A 22660-nucleotide genomic window follows, 5' to 3' on the forward strand; every position below is an offset into this window, starting at 1 on the left:
AAGCAAAGACTGCTTAAGACAGATTTCCTATGATATTGATATTTAACATCATGATTTTTAGGAAAAAGCAAAACAAAATAAAACCACCCACACCTAAAAGACCAAAACGTCTTGTTGAAAGTATGGAAATTAATATCCTGCTGCCCAGCTACTGTACCCTGTAGCAGCTTGTCTTGGAACAGCAGAGCCAGCAGAAGGGACTGTGTATCCACATTTCAGCCACTCTCAGTGCAAAGATCTCCCAGACAGGTTAAGCTGAGTCCTCAGATTCCCAGCTGCACTCTGAGCACACATTCCCTGTGCCAGCTCAGGCACAGCAGGGCTGCTTTCAGCACAGGACCAAAGCACAGCTTGCTGGAGAATTTCAGTGCAGCAAGAACTGCCGGAGCCTGCTCCTCTGCCAAGGAGTAACACTGCAACAAATTCCCTGGACCATTCCTCATGTTCTCCTGGCTAAGTCACCAGCAAGTGCAAAGCAGGGGCAGATTGAAACAGATACCTGTGATGAGTTTGGTGGCCTAGAGTTTATTCTCCAAAGCAATTTACTGCCTGGTATGAACTGCACTGTGTCTTGAACCTCTGGCATATCATCAGCCTCATCATTTTCAGATTTAATATCTTCTTCATTCTGAAACAGAGATAACATTTGGCAGAGGAGCAAAGGAACACTGGATGGTTTCAACTCAGGTTCTGCAGTGACTGTTGAAGAATCTGTTCACATTTGAGATACTGAACACTCCTGTACTTCTGCCTCACCCCTCCTGTTTGCTTTTCCTCAGTCTGTATACAGCCCCTCTCATTTTTATTGTCTTGCTCCTGATATCCCTGAATAGTCTCCCAACACTTAAAACTCGAAAATCTGTTTAAAAAATCAGTAATAGTAATAATAGTAAATGAATGTCTTTCAGAAGTGTTTTCTCCAGCTTCCTTTCTATCTATGCCGTAGCTTAATTTCACCTCACATGACCATTATTTCTACAGGTGCAAATGAGCCAAGACTGAAATTTCAACCAGTTCCCAAGTTAGTTCTTGAGTCATAAATAGGACACACCTGGTTTTGGATATTGCTCCACCATTTGCAAAACATTCATATGTGTGGTTAAAAAAAGACAGTCCCTCATTTCAGTGTGATCCAGACTCCAATCACAATTATCACTGCCAGGTTTCTCACTGTGTCCTTAAGTTTATGAATACAGTGACTTTCCTCCAAAGTTCCTTTGTTACCAGCTGCACTGCTGTGCTGCACATGTAAAACTCCAATGGTTCAGGGGGCTGCTCTCAGAGTCTGAGACAATCTGACTGCTGCAGGACACAGACAGCAGCATTGTGGAATTTCAGAGGATTTCACCATGAGAACCCATTTAAAACTACAACAACCAGAAGGGAAGATTGAGGCAATAACATCCTGGAGTGACAGTAACAGAAAATGGAAAGGGGGTGGGAGTGAGGAAAACTTTCTGCCCTCTTTGACATGGCTCATTTGTTTCAATCAAAAATACCCTACTAGGTTAAACAGAGCTTGTTTTATACACCAGAAAACAGCTCCATATGGTTAAGAGTCTAATTTCAATCATTTGGTTTGAGTATTCATTATTTAAAAAGACAGTTCTAGGCTACTTTCCATGTCAACATCTGGTTTACTGTTAGACAGTTCCCCATCTAAAAATAATCGCAACAGGAAGGAAGGAAGGAAAGAAAGAGCTGATTTTCTTAAGATGAACAGAACCTTATTATTTTTTTAAAAGAGTCAAAATATAAGCCTGTACCATGATGGAATCCAGAGCCAAAAGCAAGGCCTGTTGTTGCTCTAGATTCTTCTGATGTGAATACTTTTAAAGTTTGAGCCTTTTAACATCAGGAGTGTTTAGCTTCTGTTTAACTTTTCATTTTCAGTGAGTAACTGTTGATATAAGGAAACCCAAAGTCCTCTCCTGCACCATACAACATTTCCCATTTTCCATGTGACACTGAGGTATTGGCAGCAACTTCCCTGACACTGCTTACATATGAAGTAAAAACCCTGTATGTTTCCAGACCTCTTTTTTGTAAAGACTTTCTACATCCTAAGTTCTGAAAATCTGCATCACCAAAAAGCATATCTGACTTAAACAAAATTGTTATTGTTTTTACTGCCCAAATCCTACTATTTTTACTGCTGGAGTTGGCAGCAGAGCCACTTTCCTCATTCAAGGACTAGACAACATCAGCTTGGGGGTTGATATTTGATGATTTCTCTGACCAATCTCCAGCAGACATCATTCCTAGGAGCTCCCTTCCATGCCAGCAGCTCACACCACAGCTGGCAAAGCTCGAAGTGCCAAGAGCCTTCTCACTGCCCTGTCCAATGAAATGACACCTTTTATCCTCCATTCACCTAAATAAGATGTTTTGATTTCATTTTGGACATTTCAGAATCTTTTTTCCCTAAAGAATCCTTCACCTTACCGACTTCTTCTTCAGCTCACTGCCTCTCTTCTCACTCTTTTTGTAGGTTTCATACGTGGTGGGATCAGTGCACCACAAACATTCTGTCCACTTGCCATAGATCACACACAGCTTCTTCCTGCTGCACAGAAAGCAAAGGACACTGAGCTCTTCCTTCTGAGTGAGCCTGCTAAGCCAAGCCTTGCAGATTCTGATCCACATTAAATACTCAGCTTCCTACTTTGCTGCATTTTATGTTTCTATTTGCAGATTTCACAGAATCACAGAATGGGTGATTCTTAGAAAACACAGATGTTTGATAGGCAAAGAAAAGGTTTCAGCTCATTCCAGCCCTCCAGAACAGATCCTCATGACAGTCACATGCTTTTGCCACTGTTAAATGAATGTGGGTACATCAAAGCCAATTATAATACAGAGACTCAAGAGTCATAAAACAGGTCTGGGTTAATTAAAAACTTTTAACAACCACATTCTCATTATTTTAAACTGAAGACTGGAATTATGACTGTACAGTAGTAAATCAGTTGCAGCTCCTCTTCATTTTCCCTTTATTTCCAAAACCTGGACTAGAGAGTTTTTCTAATAATGCTTAAAAATTATCATCCTGGAATCAGGGGGTTTAATAGTGACACAGAGAACAAAAATGGGTTACAAACTACATTGCTAGCAAAAGAAATGCCCCAGTGTTAAAAACAGAGAGACCAAGAGGCTTTTCTCACTTACTGCTTGTCCTGGATGTATCCTTCTACTCTGTGAAGCTCTTTCCCAAACAGTCCACATGGTTTAAAATTAAGAACACATTTATCTCCAGTACTGTGGAGGAAATAAGTACATGCTTAGAGAAGCAAGCCCCTAAATACATCAGAAAATTTATTTTTCCTTATTTAGCTTTTTTAATATAGTTACAGTTAGCTGGTGGTTACAGTTAGCTTGCATTTGTCAGGAGAAGAAAAAAAACAACCCCACAAAAAGACAAAAAAACCCCACAAGACTTTGGAGTTACAAAACAAAGCTTCCTGTGTGTCTGACAAAAATCAAAATCTGCTCTGTAACACAAATGATCACAACAATCCCTACAGCCCCTGGATTCATGATCAGCATTACCTGTGATTTATAATTTCTACCACTCCATACTGTTCTAACCACAGTTTACCAATAATTACATTATGTACACAACAGGTTGGATTTGTCCATGTGTAAGCTTCATTGTGCCTGTCAAGGAAATAAGAGAAAGAAATCATTTTCTTGAGCTTGAGATGGAAGCCTGCTTTCAATTCTGCTCATGGCAAGGCAAAATATTTAGCACTCTTCTAAACAGCCAGCACTCAGCTTCAAAACAGAAGAAAAACAGATTTTTCTTTACAAGCCAACCATGTGCTGTAACCAAGCATTAGTGCAAGTTAATGAAGTGATATTGCCCTTATTCTTCTCCCTTCTCACATGAGTTTTTCAGTTGCTGTGCTTTGGATTACAAATTTCAGCCCAACATAAAGAGCAGTCCAGGAATTCAACTTTTTGATTTGAATTTTGAAGTTTTAAGTGATAAAACATAATATTTGCAGGAGAACCAGATTAACAAACTAATGCCTAACAGTGTCTTCTATTCAACTGCTGCAGCACAAACATGCCACAAGTTTTCTTATCTGTATTTGATGCCTGTTCCAGTGCCACTGAAGGGGATTTTGGAGGTGTGAGTGGGTTTTGCTTCTTTTTATTTTGTTAACACCACTGGGACACAACAGCACTATTGCAAGCTCCACAAACATGACATTTTAAAATTCAGTTCACAACTCAATTCTATCCTTTCCCCAAAGATTTACTGAGAAGGAAAAATCCTAGAATTGATTTTCCACTGGGCTTTATTTTTGGTTTGTTGTTTTGTGAAAAGCTTTAAAGGTGAGTCTACAGATTCTAAATCCTTAAAAGACATTATTCCACAATTGATCCAAAAGTTAAACAACAGGATTCCTATTGTCACTAGCAGAGTCAAAGTCATCCATTCCCACTCATCTTTCCACTCTGGTAAGGGAAATACTGAAGTTACCTGGTAGGCAATCAATCCATTTTAGAAAAGTTTGTAAACTCTGTTTTAAAAGAAAATAGAGAAAAAGCAGTGTCCTCTGTAAAAAGTGCCTTGTACTTCTACTTCCAGGGAGTATGGAGGTACACTCCCATGTCATGTTTCCAACCCATCTGTCATTTTCCAGAGAAATAACAGATCACTGAAGTCTCACTATTTCCCACAGCTCCTTTTCTTCAAGGAGTCTTCAGAACAATGACTACTCTTCAGCTGGGGGAAAGAATACCAGAATCCCTCCAATTCATCCCCCAGCCTTTAAACACAGTTTTATTCCTGAACTATTCTGACACCACAAACTTTACAGCATAAACCAAAACACAACACAAGGCACTTATGGTCAGGGCTGATGAATTGAAGCACTTTTTGTGCTGGAGGAGTGAGAGAAAAGTGTCTTCTAATGCTTTGAAAAATAGTCATGGTTAATATAAAGGCACAATTTAATACTGACTCACAGCTTTGCTTCCCAAACAGCTCCTTGTTCACTCAGGCCCTGAGCAGTTCTCAGACTCCTCAAAGCAACAGAATGCTCTGAATCACAACACTGAGAGGCTCAAAATTTGATTTCAACTTCTGCTGCTAACTTGAAGTAATTATTTCATGTAAAGGCTTTAACTGTTTATATTCCAGTTTAAATCTCAGCCTTGATTAGGCTCAGCAAGAATTTTAATAGTCCTCTAAAGAAAGGCTCTCGAGGAGCAAACATTATTTTGGTAACACCTGCATTCTGCACTAACATTCACAGTTCCTTCTACATTCAGAAGAAATTTCCTTTATTTCCATCATCATTTATCTCCAAGACCAGTTCATACTTTTATGAACTTTGGAATATTAGATGCTAACAGCTGAAAAATTAAACTACTTCCCAAAGAAAGGAGAGGAAAAGTCAATGCCTGCTATGCAAGGGAAGTTGTTTTTTTATTGGAACCAAATGTCTTGAACTTTAAGTCAACATTTCAAAACCACCTCAGAGTTAGGCCTCAGAAAGGCTTTTCTAAGAGGACCAAATGCAGAATACTTTATTTGCAACTGTTCTAGTGCATCCTCATGTCCCACTTGGGAAAGCTCCAGAGTCTTTGTGCCACCAGGACACAAAACAACTCGTGGGACATCACGCAATTCCTGAGAGACAAGCCTGGGAGCAGGCTGGAGAGGCATTCCTGATTTTAGCAGGAAGCTGATCCTTCCCTGGAAGTGGCAATCCTGACAAGTTTCTCCTGTTCCCTTACCACACAGAACAGTTATGGTGAGATGCAGCTCTTTCCACACAAAATACCAAAACCAACACAATACTGAAAATTGAGATGAGTGTAAACAGCCCAGTAAGAGGATTTTACCTCTATATTTATTTTAACATGCCTTCACAGAACTAGCTTTCAGTAGCAACCAAAATGCTAATTTTCATGATGGAGAAACTGGGTCAAATTGCTACAGCTATGGAAGCACAACACAAAAAAACCCAGCTTTGAAATTAAGCAGTGAAAATTAACTTGGAAATCAATTCTTACAATCTCTTCAGCAAGGGGTTTTTAGGTAATCACCTCTGAAAAGCCAACAGGGTTATTACAAAAAGTAAAAAAAAACATTATTTACTTCTCATACTCACTTCAGAAGCTCCAAAGTAATTGTTCCCCGAGGCTCTGCTTCTATACTCTTTCCCCAGAATTTTAGTTTGGGATAAATTGATCCATGAAATATGAAGTCCTTATTGAGGCCTTCAGAATAAAATGCACTAATAGGTGGGTGGTGGCTGACTTGTTCAGATATAAACCTAAATCCTAAGTCCTCCCTGGCAACAACAAAAAAAGAGCATTAAACAGTAAGCACATTTTTAATATTGCAAGAGGAAAGAGCTGATACTTAAAAAAAAAAGTGAAGTATTTTTAGATTAAACTGAAGGTGAGACTTTTTCTTTTCTAGTTCTGTGACACATTTACAATTAATGAAATGAAAGGATTTCTACTCTGAACACTTTCTTTTTATACCCCAAACCAGATTTCTACCCAGAAAAGCCTCTGAAGAAATTTCACTGAAATAACTCATGAAAATACAGAAACCCTTTGGGCAACATGAAAAGGTCTGACTGAAAATTCTCTACTGCAGACATATCACCCATTTATCTGAGGAAGCTCAAAGTCCTTCAGACTAATTTCTCTATCTGACATGATCAACAAAACAATATTTAAATTAATTAATAGTGTCTGCTCAGGAAGCATCTTTGGTGGAAGAACATGAACCAATTTTTCTCTAAGTAATTCAAATAATACTCTGCCTGAACCTAAAAATAAAATTATTTGCTTTTATAGCAACTTCTCAGAAAATCTGAGATAGTTTGAGGAATAGAATTTTAGCTATACTCAGAAATCTACTTTAATGGTATTTTACTACAACCAGACCAGTGTGAGAGTCTGTTAACTCAAGAACACAAAACAGCCCCAGCTCCCAAATTAAAGTAATTACTACCTGATTAATTCATAGGTTTCTCCTAACAGTGGGTTAAATGGTTTGCCAGTTCTCTCCCACTGAGAAGCTACAGCAGAAACTGCAAAAGCAGCTACAGCCTGTAAGCAAATTAAGAACACATTGTTATGAGAACAGTGCACTGAAACTCTAAGTTTATTGTACTTTATTTGTTGCACATTACAGTATTTATTATTCCAAAAAGGAATTGCTTTATATTTCTTAAGGCAAAAACATTTGTAAGCCATAGAAGAAATGACAGAGAAGTGGAGAAATATAAGTACTTGTTAAAAATCTAATTTCCAACAGGAATTATTGTCTGTGGTAAGTTCTGCCAGATTATACTCTGCCTCACCTACTTCTACAAGATCAGCCTGTTTTTTTAAATCTACTTTTCCCCCAGCTTTGACTGCCCCCCACCCTCAGCTCCCTGGGAACAGAGCCTCAGTCTCCTAGTGCCACCTAAGAACCATTTCTAGCACAGATGAGACTTCTTGAGCCAGGCCAGCAGGTTCAGGTGACACTGAGGAGCTCCTGCAGGCTGGGAAATGGAGGTTTGGACCACAAAAACACAGGAGCCAAGATAAACCCTCCACTGCACTTCAGTAAAACCAGAGCTGTGAGCATCACCAGCATAACCTGATGCACACAGGTGTCACCATATTCACTGCCTTGGTGTGAGACCAAGGCAATAACAACCAGTTTGGGAGAAGAAAATCCAATAACAACCAGTTTTGGAGAAGAAAATGGTAAATTTGTCTCTGTCACAAGAATTTTTCATCCGGGAACTTCAAAATCATGAGGTCACTCAACAAACCAATTTAGAATCACATAAAGCCAAGATTTCACCTTACAACACATAAAACCACAAGAAAAGTCACAGTTAAAGAAATGAGTTGAGATCCTTGGGCATGGTCAATTGTGGCACTTTCCTTTTAAACTCTGTGCATGCATGAAGTGTCAAAGTGTCACAAATATTTGACACAGCCACTATGAAAGAAAAACTCATCTAGACAGACAAACTGGGCATTCTTACTGTAGCCCCTGAGAAAGAGAAACACTCAAATGAGAAACTGTCTTAAAATCAAAGACTGGGAGAAAAAAAACTTGTGAATTACCCAGAAGGTGGTGGGGATTCTTACCTGCATTCTTTCCAGGGGATCTGTGTGACTACAAGCCTTATTGATGAGGTATATATGCTCCATATATTCTGTTATCCTTTGAAGGAAACTCAAGGGCTCGTTGAAGACAATGGGCATTGTAATCTTGGACAGCTCCTACATAACCAAAGGGCAGGTTGATTTCTTAGACACAACACTAAGTAAACAACTGGCAACAGCAAGAATTTTGGAAAAAAGTTGTGGGTGAGTTTATTTATAGTATTTCTCAAAGGATATTTGGCTAGCCTGATGCAGACCTCCAAGTGGTACAGCTGAAAGGGGCTGGAAGCACTGCAGAACCCTACTTGCAATCTGAAATAACCACTTTAAACATTGATCCAGCTAACCTAATGAATTCACTGAGAATGTTACTTTCTCTGCTGTGCTCTGTGTAAAGCAGAAGAGGTTAAAATTTCCCTGGGTAGCAGCAATAATGTGCCAACCAGCTCTGTGCTGATACTGAAGTGCCACACACTCCTTGGAAAACCTCACATGCTTATTTGCATAAAATCTATCTATTTCACTGCAGCAACCACAAATTATTTTTTGAAAGGAACATTTACATAAAGAATAGCACTTGAATTGCTCTAACAGATTTTAGTGGTTTATTTAAGCAGCCTGTTATTTGTGTCAGACCGTTTCTGGTTCCCCCTTTGGATAAAGACAGACACGAAGTTCACACAGAGATCTCCAACTCCCCAGGTCTTTTACTACACCCTGCAAATTTGGCTGTTTAATTAAAGTTGCACTCAGGAGCATTAACACATCTATGTAAGTGCTTATAATTTGCCAGAAAGGAGAATGCCACCAGATTAAGTTAATGCAACATTTTCCTCACCTTGGCACAGGCAAGGGAAGAAAAATGTTAACCTTAACTAACTTCAACTGATTTGGTCCAAGCAAAGGTTTGAGTAGATAGGTCACTCATCCCACCAAAAGGAGTTTTGAGAGAACAACTGTATCTCCTGGATGACATGAATTAATAAAATAAAGTCCCAAATCACCTTTTGCTGAATAAAGAATAAAAAGAAAGAGCAGGTAAGAGAGCATTGTGTCAATCAAACATATTTGATTATATTTTAATGGCTTCATAGGTCTAGTTCTGAAGGACAGCTTCAGAAATGCCAATCCACATACTCTAACGCCTAAAGAAGATATGGAAATAGTACTGTTAATAAATAAATGTTGAGATTTTGGGAGTTGCTGTTTCCTAGTAAAAAAAGGAAAATGCACCATATGTTACTTTGTGTCTTGATGTTTAAGCAATAAAATTAATCAGCTGACATTAGGAGACCTAACACAGATGCTTCATTCAAGCTAACTTACCAGTCCAATGCATTTTTTTAATATGCTCCACACACTAAAATCACTCCTAGAAAACATTGGGGCAGGTAATGATGTCCTGTAATGGGAAAAAAAAAATCCAACTGTCATTATCAGCCCACTAAACAACAAGCCATTTTATTTGCTATTGAAGCAACTTAAAAAGGAAGCAAAGCATCACCAGACTTGGCACAGGAAGCAGACACATGAAATGACTTTCCAACCCCAGAGAATGATCTTCTCCCATGAGAACAGCAATGCCCCAGAAGGTGGGAGATGGGAGCTCCACTCCCATCTCCTCTGCAGCTCTCTGTGTTTACCTGTGTCTCTTAATCCCATTTTCTTGTATCTCTGTTTCTCCATTATGCTTTTCAGTCCTATTGCTTTGGTGTGGCTCTAGATCAAGCATTTCTGGACCTTTATGATTTGCTTCTGAAAAGTCTCCTGAAGAATTGTCAGAATCAAAGCCTGTATAAAAACCAAAATGCAACAGTTTTCTTAGGAGCCTTACCATGCCACAGAGTGCCACTCACATTTTGCAAGTGTCACACCTGAAGTATACTTAGACTAGGTTGGTTTATTTCAAAGAGTATCAGAGTGAAAACCCTTATTAAGTGACTTAATTTCCAGGAGTATTATGAGCCAACTATTGCATTAGAATCAAGAATTATCATTTTTCACACTGCTGAATAGAACAGTAATTTAGAATCTTAGAAGTTCTCAAGTAGCACCTAATCAGATTAGCTGCATTTTCTTTTTTCCAGAGCTGCACTGTAATTACAATAATTTGTTTCAGTTATGTAGTTTTCCTTCAATTTCATATAGACTAAAATGCTCTGTCTTCTGCCATTAACTTTTTCAGAAAGCAGTACTTCAACTTTATTTTAACCCCTCCAATGGCTGCTTTTGCTGTATTAGAGGAATTCATGCAAGGCACACATTCCAGAAACAAAAAGCTGCACTTTTTTCAGGGATCAAGACCATGGCAATAACATCCAGAACTGCACCAGGAAGTCCCAGTGATATGATCTTATTTGGTAAACAGCAGGTGTAATGGGTGATGTCATGTCTTGTCCTGTCTCCTACATTTTGATGTCACAAGAATGTAATTACACAGCAATAACCACACCTTGGCACTCTTAGTACTCAACTGGGAAGCATGACAGTCACATATAGATTCAGGTCATTAAAATGAGGACTACCCTGAAACACCTGTCTTAAAAAAACCTTCAGTCAACTCACAACAAAATATTTCTGATTTTAAAATAGCATTTTAAACCATATATTAGGTTTTTTGGAACTTGTTACAGTACACACAGCAAAATAACTTATTAGCTTAACTATCAGTTGGAAAAAAAAAAAGCTTTTTGGTACAATACCCTCACCCAAAAATCTGATCAAGATCACACAACAACAAGGAACAGCATCACTTCAGTGAGATTAACACACCTAAATGTAAAAGTAAAGCTTCACAACAGGAATAGTCCACTGGCTTATAGGGGGAATAGTTCTGGTAAATGTTACTGTGACTTCAGTTTTTATATTGCACCTGAAACCCTGAAAATCCTGTCAAATGGTCATTGTGTTATCCACATTAGTGTTTGTTTCCTATGATTCAGAATTGTTTTGTCCTGCTCCTGTAAAGCACAAGAGGAATTTAGAGGAATTTAGATTCAAGTGTGTATATTATTTATGGACAACAATATGTCATTGGTAAATAAATAAATGCCAATTCAAATGAGCGTCTTGCAGACAAACAACAAAAATTAAATCCCTGCTCCAGAAAAGGAAGTACATCAGAAGGGTAAGTCTGCTTTTATTAGACTGCACTTCCACCTAATTACTTTAAAAAAAACACCAAACCAAAACCACTATGGTACACAGCCAGATAATCACAGACTTTCAGCTGCACTTTCCACCTTAGCATCACATGACTTATCCACTACAAGCCCATTGAGAAAGCTTAGGAAGATGCTTCTCAATGAAGTTCTAGGTATTACAGCTCTACTAAGAACTATCCAGACACTGTTATATGCAGAGGAAGTAGATCTGGAAGACAGAGGTGATTTGTTGTAGTTTTTCTAAGGTGCAAAAAGAGCCTTACACCAACTGCCAAAAAAGTTTTAAACTTGAAAAACTGAGTAGGTTAGAGTTACTTACAGGACAGTTTTCATACTGAAAAGCCACTGGGAGTGAGGATAAAAATGGAGATTTAAAAGGAGAATAGGAGACCAGAGGCAGAAATACAATGTCAACAGTTAGCTTAATCAGAAGTCCCACTTAAATGCATTAACAGTGAAACAAAAGCTTTTTAAAAGTCTTAAACTTTCAAAGTAAAATACTTAAGTTGGGTGCCAACATAAATCTATTTCAAAAGCTTAAAGAAAAGTGACTTGCCAGTAACTTTAGTTCTCTTAGCCTTCCTCTTCCACATCCTGCAAATGAAGTAAGTCCACTCAGAGTGTGCTGCCCATGAGCCAAGGCAGCAGAGGCCCTGATTCTGAGTCATGGACAGGGACAGCAGCCCTCCCCTTTGGACAATCTGCAACTTCCCTGAGCAGTAATTAATTGTCAGCCAAGGCAGAATGGGAATCAAAACACCTTGGTACTGAGAGCCCTCAGACCTAAAAAAGGCATAAGGAATAGGGATAAACATGCTGGAAGAGCAGACAGCAAGTGGAGCAAGAGGTATTGTTTTTCTTTGCCAGCAATTAACCATTCTCCACTTTCCAAAAGAAGTCCATTGTCACAAGCTGTAGCTGATGGAGGCAGCTTGGCCTTTCACAACATCTGCAGTTCTTACACAGCCATTGATTCAGTCTGATCCAGACAGAAGGAAAATATATCAGTTTGGCAGATAACCTCACTTCCTCCTCCCCACGTGAAAGCACCAACACCCTCACAAATACACCTGGCTGGATGAACCAGCTGAGCCTCATGGACACAGAACACATTTCTGTGGAACTGCAGGCTAATATTTAAAAAAGTAAAATTAAGTTATTTGTGTTCTCAAAAATAAATTACCCTGGTAAACAGCCAGGCATTCTTCTGCTTTGTGGCAACACTTCCACAAAATTCTGGCAAAAAGATACCTGACAGTATTAGTGAAGGATAGAGCTCAAAAGAAGTCCCTGATGGCACACAGTCTTTGCAAAGTCTGTGATGGCATTTACACTCCCAAGGTGACAGAGATACAGCTATATGCTCCTTGCGTCACAGAAAAATTCAAAGAAGCTGAAATTCATCTAAGGATTGACCACCTTTATCCTGATCTAGCCTCAGAGAAGGTGGCCACTGGAATGTGAGAAAAAGCAGATTCTTGGCAGTTGTGATGTCTGGAATTAAGTGGGATCACAGGTAACATTCCCTAGGGGATACTCATTCACCAGGTAAGGCTGTCAAGTGTCAGCAATGCTAATAACCTCTGACTGCAAAGAAACTTCTCCCCGTGGAAACTTTGTCACCAACTCATCCATCCCCTTGATTCATCAACACCCCAGTCCATGCTGCAGCTCCACAAGTGCCATCATCATCCAGTCAGGGACAAACCATGTGCCAGGAGGATGATTACCAAGCACACAGCACACAACTCCCTCCCATGACCATGTCTTTTGGATGAGATGGGGACAGTGTCAGAAACAGGAAACCTCTCAGCCAAGGAGTAAATCCAGCACTGTAAAAATCAGGGGTCTCCTTAGGAGACATTCATATTCTACAAGTGGATGTCATTAATTAATAACTATGGAGAAGCTGTTACTTCCTCAAGGAATGAGTCCATACTACCTTAAAGGAGGCAGGAAACTCCCAGAGTCCAAATGCTCTAAAGCCTGGTTTACTCCCTACAGGAAACAAACCCCAGCACCCAATTCCTAAAATCAGTGAACTTTGGGAACACACCACAGCTCCTTCTGGAGAAACCAGGACCCAGGATGCAGCAGGAGCAAGAGAGAAGTATGGTGAACACACTGTTTTCATCTCAACACTAAAACACAGCTGGAAAATGTGCTCATTCCTGGCAACCACATCCCCACCCTAGACTTTGAGTAGATTAAGCACATCTGAAAGCAGCTTCTGCCCTTCTACTGATCTGACCTAAAAACAAGGACAGCATCCTTGGAAAGAGCAGACTGAGGAGTCTGCCAAGGAAATTTCATTTTTTTTAATCAAAATTTGGAACCTCAGATCCTGAAGTTTTCACTGGTAAACCTGGAAGCTCACCTTGGCTCAGAAAGGATTGTGATTGTGGACTTGATCTCCTGGGAGTACTGCACCTACACCTGCCATGTCCAGACCATTAAAAAACTGAGAGACAGGCAGGCACTACCAGGACCCATTAACACCCAAAAAATTCACTAAAGCACCACATGAAATATCCACAGTGTTAACAGGAGCAGAGAGTTAGCACAGACATCAGCAGCCAGGGAACGTGAATGCAGAGAGGTCCATTTACAGGGGTTCTTGGTGTCACATTTCTGAATGACCTGGACAAGACACAGCCACAAAGAACTAGGTCTGACCTCATAGGTCTGTGCAAAAAACTCATCAAACTGTCAGCATCTCCTAAAGCACCCAGCTGGAGAAAGGCATTGAGCACCTGTCCTTAAAGACAGACAGTCCTGAGGGAGAACAAATCTGAAGCAAGTATTCCAAACCTAGCACTCCTCTTAAACCAAGTACCAGGCTCCAAGAAACACATATAATATATATATATATGTAAAAATTTATCTCTTGCCAGCACTTCCCTGTGGAAGAATAAGATGAGGATGCAAAAAGTAGTGCCCACAGATACACAGCACCCCACCCTGAGCACAGTCAGCCAAGACTGCAGGTACAAGAACAGCTCAGTCACCACAGCTCAGTCACCACCACCTGGAGCACTTGCAGGGGGAATCAACCTTTTGAGGTAGGGGGAAAAAGAGGAGGAAAAGGAGAGAGGACAAAACCAGTGTCTAAATGCAGATGAGTCAAACACCAAGGGCTGTGCAGTTCTGCAGCAAGGGACAAAGGAATGCATCACCATCAACAACACAGACCTCATCTTTAGAGGTACATTTCTTTTCACACCTTTTCCAGTGGAAAAAAAAATCTAGTTCATTTATGGCAGTGAACCTGAGCTCACCATTATTAATGAAACACAGAAAGATTTTAATGGTACAATGGTTTGCTTTTACAGATGAATTTGGAGTACTAGTCCCCATCACTCCCAGCTGGCATGAATGCAAACCAAATTTCCTCTCTCCTCTGTGACATAGTTGTGACAAGTCCTGTACAGTCTGCTGCCAGTCACACTGCTTCACCCAACCCCCTCTGTTTACTCCTGACATGAATTTCCAACCAACCATGTCTAAGTCTACCTTACCCACTTCTACCTACCATGCTGCTTTCATTTCTGCAGCTTTCACACTTACCATTATTCTCTTTCCATTCCTGTGATTTTACATTAACTACTGTGCACTCAGTATTTCTCATTTCACCTCTGCTACAGGATTTCTTGAGAGACATTTCAGTGGAAATCTTTAAAACTGTTTGAAATCTTTAAGAGGATTTCCTTTTTCTTTATTAAAATACTTCAAGCATTTTATTTCACCGCTAAAGCTCTTATAAATAACTATTCATCCTCATTAGTTGAAAGCAAAGTACCATTTGATAAACTGCTCAAGTGTGAAGTGATTCATGTTTGCTTTTTTAGAGAAAATAGGATTGCAAAGACTTTTGGCTCCCTATCTTGAAAACATACTTTTACAGCAATTTGTTTCTGACTAGAAAAACATTTTCTACTTCAATTCTTTAGGATAAGTTTTCCATTAAAATAAAAAAAATGAATACAATAACAATAAAAACAACCCACAGGAAATACTTCACCTTTCAAAGGGTCTGCTTCTCAAGCTGCTATTAAATTGATTTTCACAGAAAATAAAAGCAAGACCTGGCCACTAAAGGACTGTTATAGTGATGAAATAATAACTGGCATTAAGCTTTAACAAAAAACCCCCTCATTTCCAAGCCTGAACACGAGCTACAATTTTCCTCTTCTACTTTTCAGAAGACAGCACTACAAGTTTTACCAACCCAAGTTCACTTTTGATTTATTATTAACAGCCATATATTACCATCCTCCCACCACACACAGAATGGAATTTATAGGGGATTTATCCCCTTGGCACCGTGCCCACCACTCACCCGTAACGGCATCATAAAACTCTTCTTCACTGTTCATCCTTCAGGGTGAAATCTGGTGCAGCCACTGCAGCTCTCTCTAATGCATCCTTGAACTTGATTTAAAGTATCTGGATGCTGTCAGGGTCTCCTTTTGCAAATATCCAGCTGCTTTAGATGATCTGTTTGACAAGAAAGGGAAACAGAATTAGCAGCTTCCACATTTCTCCTGTGTACAAACGCTCACACTTGACAAACACTAATTTTCCTGTTTCTTCCTGTGCAAAAGATGGATCTCTGCATTCATAAGTAAACAGCTTTCTTTGATAACCACAGTAATTTTGAAGACAACTACTACCTGCCACAAGAACAGCTGATTTACTGTGTCACACTTCTCTCTGTATAAATACTTCATATACATTCCTGTAAATGGTATCATATTTACAGCAAGTTAAATTTCAGGCAAGTACAGCTAGAAGGAGCAGAGAACTGACAGAAGAAAAAGCCAGCTGGCAAACCAAAAATTCTCCTTAGCAAGAGGATAAGCCTTACTGCATCTTTAACCAAGAAAGCTGAGGACAAGAAAGAACCTTGGTATCTCAAAGTCTGACCACTGCATGAAAATGCTGGACCTGACTCTACATCAGGCAATCAATATGTAGTGACCCTGAGAGAAGTTTTGTCAGGCTACTGCTGGGCACTCTCCAAGAGAAAACTGGAGATTTTTCCCTCCAGAAGGAATGTAAAGAACCAACAAACTTTTCTTCAGTAGAACCACGCACTCTGCAAATAACTTGCAGATTTATGTAGCATTCCAGCTCTACTTTATGGATGGACTAAATTAGATTTTTTCCAGATGGTTGACAATGTATAATGCAAATATTTTTACCTCACCCAATTTTAGTTTAAGGAGAAGAATGAGAAGATTTTATTTTCATTCTTACAAATGTTCACCAGGTTCCAACAATGAGCCAAGTGCACAGCAATAAATGACAGCATAGCAATGCTATCAATATCTCCTCCAAAACAACCTCAATCTGTCAGTCTCAATTTTTTCTGATCCCAAAGATTGCACTGCTTTTGTGACAGTAGTTTCTCCAGAGTAATTATAATTGCACAATTCCATTCCAATTAAGAGAAACAAAGCCAGAAGTGCACTCTGCTCCTAGAAGAAGAGTGCACCATGTTTGAAGCCAATTCCTTCTTTTTCTCTGCAAGAAACCAGACTGTGTTTCAAGTCTTTTTCCCCTCACTGCCCAGAACAAAAGCTGTTTGAATGTCTCACATACACTCAGTTCTAACTGTGCACTCAGAGGGAGGAGCTAAACCAGCCCATTATGGGACTCATCTGAGTTAATGAATTTATTGTTTGCCTTGAAGTGGTTTATGTCTCTTTCAAGGATAGCTATTTCAGTTTGTCACTTTTCCCTTAGGAACCTCCCATCTCCTTGCTACTATAGGATTTTATATCAATCTCTGCACCAGCAATATCATATTCAAAAGTCCTCACCCTCCAAGTACCTTTGAAGATACAAGACATTTATGCTTTCAGTTGTCTGCAAGCATTGCATCCTTCTAGCAAAACAGCTGCCAGTATTTCCAGAAGGAAACTTATATACCTACAAGACACAGCCCTCTCATGATCAGGACTACAACTACATTATTTTCTCCATATTTTCTTGCATCTTCCCTTCTTCTGTTTAGTCTTGTATAGAAGGCATTAAGAAATAAAAATTATGACTTATGAAACTGTCAAGTATCATTAGAATAAATAAGATCGTACAGATGAATGCCAGTTTCTCCTCTCCCCTCTCCTGCACAATAATAATTGCATTACAAAAGGCCTTGTGAAGTGGAACTACATCCCACAGTGTGCAGTTTCTCTGCAGAGACAACAAAGCTTTCCTATAAAAACACTCACCAAGTACAAATGAAGTGACCAGAATCAGAGACAAATGAAAAGCAAAGTTATTTTGTGCTCTCCTGAAATCCACCTCACACCACACCTGAAGCTCACTGCTATTTGAAAGTTCAATCATATGCCTGTAAATTATATACAAAATATTCATTGAAATCACTTTAAATAATTACAGTCACATATTGTCCTAAGGTGTTAGGAACATTTTAAAAAAGAAAAAAATAATATATTTTGCTGAGTTACACTATAAATAACTTCCCACTTGCATCACTTCTTTTACATTCAGTTCTTTTATACAGCAGAGATTAACATGAATTTGCATATAGCTGAACACACAGTGATAACAGCATTCAGCTTTCATAAGCCAAAGAAATGGGATTAAATCTTGTTCTCTTACTAAGAGCAACAGCAAAAGTTACTTTTAACTAGGCTGAAATACCAGAAAACAAAAACATCCTGGTGGCTTCATATTCAGCATCTGTAATCTGGATTTCCTCTTCCATTCCCTGATGTTCCCAGAAGAATTCACCTGCACACCAGCAAGGGTGGTTAGCAGCTTTTATCCAAATTGCCATTGAAAGAAGGGTGCACCACTCCTGTGTCAGGCAGACCTTCAGGAGCTCAGGCCCAGCTGCTCTCCTGGAAAACCTTCCATACAGCATAAACATCCTGTCATGGTCTCACCTTTCAGTCCTACAGAGCTGAAGAAACACAAAGTCTGTTTGGACATTGTCCTGCATACACAGTAATCAACAGGAATGTAACAAACAGGTTTCCACACAGACTCCACTTGTTGAGAGAACACTTTCAGCAGTTGAGTTTGCTGCTTTACAGGCTAAAATTACCTTAGCGGGCTTCACTTTCCAGGCAGGGCCAAGGGGCTGGGCCTGGGTGCCCACGACAGATACCCAGAAATGTGCTTTTCCTGGGGATTTCAGCCCAGATGCACTCCCCAAACCATCTTATCAAGAACAGGGAAAAGCTGCAAGTACAGGCACCTTAAGAGAACTGGAAAATCCTCATTTGATGATGACAACACACCCCTGGCCACAACCAGGATGGATTTTGTGGTTAACAGGATAAGCAACAAAGCTTATCTACTTCCTCATATTTAAAGGCTATGGATTGGCACGAACTAATTTATGATGTTCCATGGCAGGAGATGGAATGAGATGATCTTTAAGGCCCTTGCCAACCCAAACCATCCTATGACTCTGTGATAACCATTAAAACTCCTTTAAATTCTCATAATTCATCAGAGAGGATCACACATTCCTGACTGATGACCATGGACAGCCCCTTTCTTAAAGGACATGAGGATTTTGCAAATGCAAAGGACAAAACAAAGCACGCAGCTGAAATAAAAACTGCAGGAGCACATCCACAGCACACCTTGAAATAGGTTCTGCAGAGGGGAGGGATGACTCAGAATTCCAGAATTCCTGCCTTCCAGAACTAGCTCTGTCACAGGAGAGGGAACAAACAGAAAGGGCAGCTCCTAAACACCAGACAGCTGCCAGGAGGAGCTCAGGAGCAAACTCCCTTCTCCCAGTGACCCTCACAGCCTTGATGCAGAGCGTGTAACAAACTATTCACACCAGCCACAGTCCCAGGCAGGGCCCATGACCAAGGAAGAACAAAGTGGTTGTGAATAATGTCACACAAAGTGGTCTGTCAGGCACAGAGCTGAACCTGTCACTCGGCAGTGACAAGCCCCAGTTGATGTGGCTGCCAATAACACGCTCTGCATGCAAAGCTTTCTGCAGGTCACAGTGTCCCCTACAAGGTCACAGTCCCCAGCAGTAGAAGGCACACAAATTCCCTTCCAGAAATACACCAGTCCCAGACTCTGCACAATTCCTATTTTAAACCATTTCCTCCCACTTGAACTTATTTTTAAAACCAGGACAACAAAAGCGCAAGACTTTGCAAATCACTTTATAAATCACTTTATAAACTGCCTAATGTGCTCCAGGCATTCTGTGACGTGCATGTGAGCATCTCTCTGAGAGGAGATGCACATTCCACCTTCAGGGCTGCTCTCCAAATCCAGTGTGTGGGAACCCACTGCCTTTATCTTGGGAAATTAGTAATCCCTCAAATTTGTCACTTCGTAGGCTTGTTCCCTCTCAAATTTCATTTTTCAGGAGAAGAGTAACAAAAACAACCAACTTATTTCAACCATGCTCCTGGATCCTAGGAACTTATACATCAATTAAAGAACCCAAAAACTTGTACCCCTGTAAGAGTTTAAACCTATAACTACCCTAAGTTAATTCACTGACTAGTTCCTCTATCCTAACTTGTTCTTCCAGGTTAATACCCAACAAAGACCCAGCTGGATAGCCAAAAGTTACTCCTCCTTAAAGAAACATTTACATTTCTATAGAAAGAGCAGCATTTACAATGAGTGGCTCACTGGGCTGGAATGTGGCTCAGCAAGCTCAGGTTTGAAGCTGGCTGGGGACAGCTGCAGTGCCTTTTTGCTCCAGACCTCAAGATGAAATTTCTCATCATGCAGCAATTCTGGAAAGCTTTGCTGACATCACCCTGCTAAATTAAAAATCTTTTTTTTTTTTTTTTTCTTTGAAAGTACATGTTCTAGCTCTACATGACATATAAAACACTTGGTTCATTCCACAGATATTGAATCTACTTGTGAAATCCAGAAGCAAGTAAAGTAAAACCAAGTAAAGAATCAATAAGCAGCCATTAAAATAACCCCAGAGGTTCACCAGCATGAGCAGGTAGGGTGGTAGGAGTTCAATACCCTGGAATTGAGAGTGCCACCAAAGAATTCCTGAACTAGCACATTCACCAGCTTTTTCACATGCCTAACAAGGTTTTGTTGGGTGTGCATCTCCACAGCAAATTTGAAAATCATTTGAGTTTCTTAACATAAAAGGAGAAAAATCACAAGTAATAAAGAAAAAGGAAGAAGGAAAAAAAAGGCACTTGGGACCTTCCTCATGAAAAACATTTTCATTACTTTGATGCAACAAGGACAAGGGAGAACATGAATTTTCAAACTGACAGAGGGCAGGTTTATATTTTATATTAGAATGAAATCCTTCCCTGTGAGGGTGCTGAGGCCCTGGCACAAGGTGCCCAGAGAAGCTGTGGCTGTCCCTGGATCCCTGGCAGTGCCCAAGGCCAGGCTGGATGGGGCTTGGAGCAGCCTGGGACAATGGAAGGTGTCCCTGCCATGGCAGGAGATGGAATGAGATGAGCTTTAAGGTCCCTTCCAACCCAAACCATTCTGGGATTCTGTGACATCCTGGGTTTAGGATGTACCTTCCTTCCAGAAAGAGATTCCCAAAGAGCCAAAAAAAGATCAAACATCCACATCCTTCATAAAAACAGCAAAAATAAGAAATGGGGGAAAAAAGAAAACAAAATCCCCCTGTGTACAACACGACTGCTGGAATAAGAGCCAACCCCATCATCTCTTGAGTTGCCAGCTGAAATAAAACATAGCTGTAGTACTTCAAGGGACAGAAATAAATAACTTGAACTAACAGATAAATATTCATGTGTGTTTAATTCATACACATCTCCTGAAAACATCAAACTGCAGTGTTTCATCTCTGAATGAAAGCTCTAGCAAGGATGAATCTTAATTGACTCATGAAATTAGGTTACCAGCAACACTGGATCTAAAACATCCACAAAAATTAGCCAAGAAACAAATTTAATTGGCAATTTAGATTAACTGTTACATACTTAAATTCTCTTTAGCCAGAGAAGAGCCACACAGACAGCAGAATCCAGGAGAGGATTTTCTTTACCAAGTGAGATTTGTTTCTTAGTACAAGGTTTGAATGTAATACCATCTGCCAGATGTCTTGGCAAGATAAAGTTCTCTGCAACCACAGCAAGAGAAGGACAACTTCCTTCTCAAATCTGTTAAATAAAGTGCAGAGAGGCTGAATGAGGAGGATCAGCTGAACACTCAGCCCACTGTCACTTTTCCATTTCTTGGGAGATTGCAGCTGTCCCTACCACAGGCTTTTATGTACTTGGGAGTTATTAAATGGCCTGGGGACAGTTCAGTGCCAGCACTTGAAACAATGACGACAACAAACTGAACATCTGAAAGGTTAGCTTTGAACAAATGAGCTGAGCCATTTATGACAGGCAGAACCACGTTCTGTTCCCTCAGAAATACCAATTTTTGGTGATGCTTCACAGGAATTAAGAGACAACTGGAACACTACAAGTCTGGCTTTCAAAGGAGCAAATGCCACAAAACTTGTTTCTGCATCAGAACAAATGACAGTGACTGTCCCACACACTAATCACTGTCCCAGTGCTGCTCCAGAAGCATTATTTATTTAACATAAAAATTGTAAAGATGAATCTGGACAGAAAAAATCCTCCCAGAATAATCTCAATTACCTATGCAATCAATGGCTATTCCCCACTTTCACTTCAGCCAAAAATTCTGTTCTACAGCCAAGGATATTGGCTGGCAGAACTTCCCTCAAGTGTAACAAACAGATCAAAGAAACTTGATTCAAGCAGATTAATACTTTTTGATACAAAACACTTCATTGAAATTCATGCAGAACTCTGCAAATGTTCTCCTTTCTTAACACTACCTCAATATCAGAGACATTTTTCCACATGAGAGCATCTGATACAGCATTTTTCAGACTCTGTAACCTTCCCTTGGAAACTATTTCATGGCCCATGACTGTAAAAAATGACAAAATTCTGTTCTGCACCTCTCCACGCATGATGCATAATGCTAGGTTTGATCAGGAGTGATAAATCAGCTCATTTCTAGCCACACTGTTCAAAAAAATAAATCATTCAATACTGTATTGTAAGACTAGTTATTTCTTAGTTGTTTCCTGGGGATCTGTTTTATCTTCCTGGTAAGACAGAAGGTGGGAAGTAATCAATAACTCCAAGCACAGTGGCTTTGGACACAAGTGTCAGTAGATACATAATTAATCATTTTGGAACACTTCTTTGAAGATTAAATTAAGGATGCTTGGGTATTTCTCATCATAATGCAACCACCCCTGCAAATTGATCACTGAAGCTTAGGAACATGAAGACAGCTACAGCATAAAATATCACTGGAGAAAACCCCTAGAACAGCAAAAATAGTTA

At 39.8% G+C, this 22660-nt stretch overlaps 1 protein-coding gene across 2 annotated transcripts in view; it reads right to left on the bottom strand.

Moving 5' to 3' along the window:
* Positions 1-22660, bottom strand: part of OSBPL2 (oxysterol binding protein like 2) — a 32479-nt gene that overhangs the window by 4938 nt on the left and 4881 nt on the right. For both annotated transcript variants that reach the window (XM_050982106.1, XM_030231758.2), the window contains 10 exons: positions 15646-15803; positions 9786-9933; positions 9469-9544; positions 8125-8259; positions 6986-7083; positions 6129-6311; positions 3550-3657; positions 3169-3258; positions 2446-2566; positions 500-628 (listed from right to left, as the gene is read on the bottom strand). In XM_050982106.1, the coding sequence (XP_050838063.1) occupies positions 500-628; positions 2446-2566; positions 3169-3258; positions 3550-3657; positions 6129-6311; positions 6986-7083; positions 8125-8259; positions 9469-9544; positions 9786-9933; positions 15646-15682 (1125 nt within the window). In that variant the 5' untranslated portion in view covers positions 15683-15803. The remainder of the gene's footprint in view (positions 1-499; positions 629-2445; positions 2567-3168; positions 3259-3549; positions 3658-6128; positions 6312-6985; positions 7084-8124; positions 8260-9468; positions 9545-9785; positions 9934-15645; positions 15804-22660) is intronic.

The sequence above is a fragment of the Serinus canaria genome, chromosome 20 (genome assembly GCF_022539315.1).
Source record: "Serinus canaria isolate serCan28SL12 chromosome 20, serCan2020, whole genome shotgun sequence".
Taxonomy (NCBI): domain Eukaryota; kingdom Metazoa; phylum Chordata; class Aves; order Passeriformes; family Fringillidae; genus Serinus; species Serinus canaria.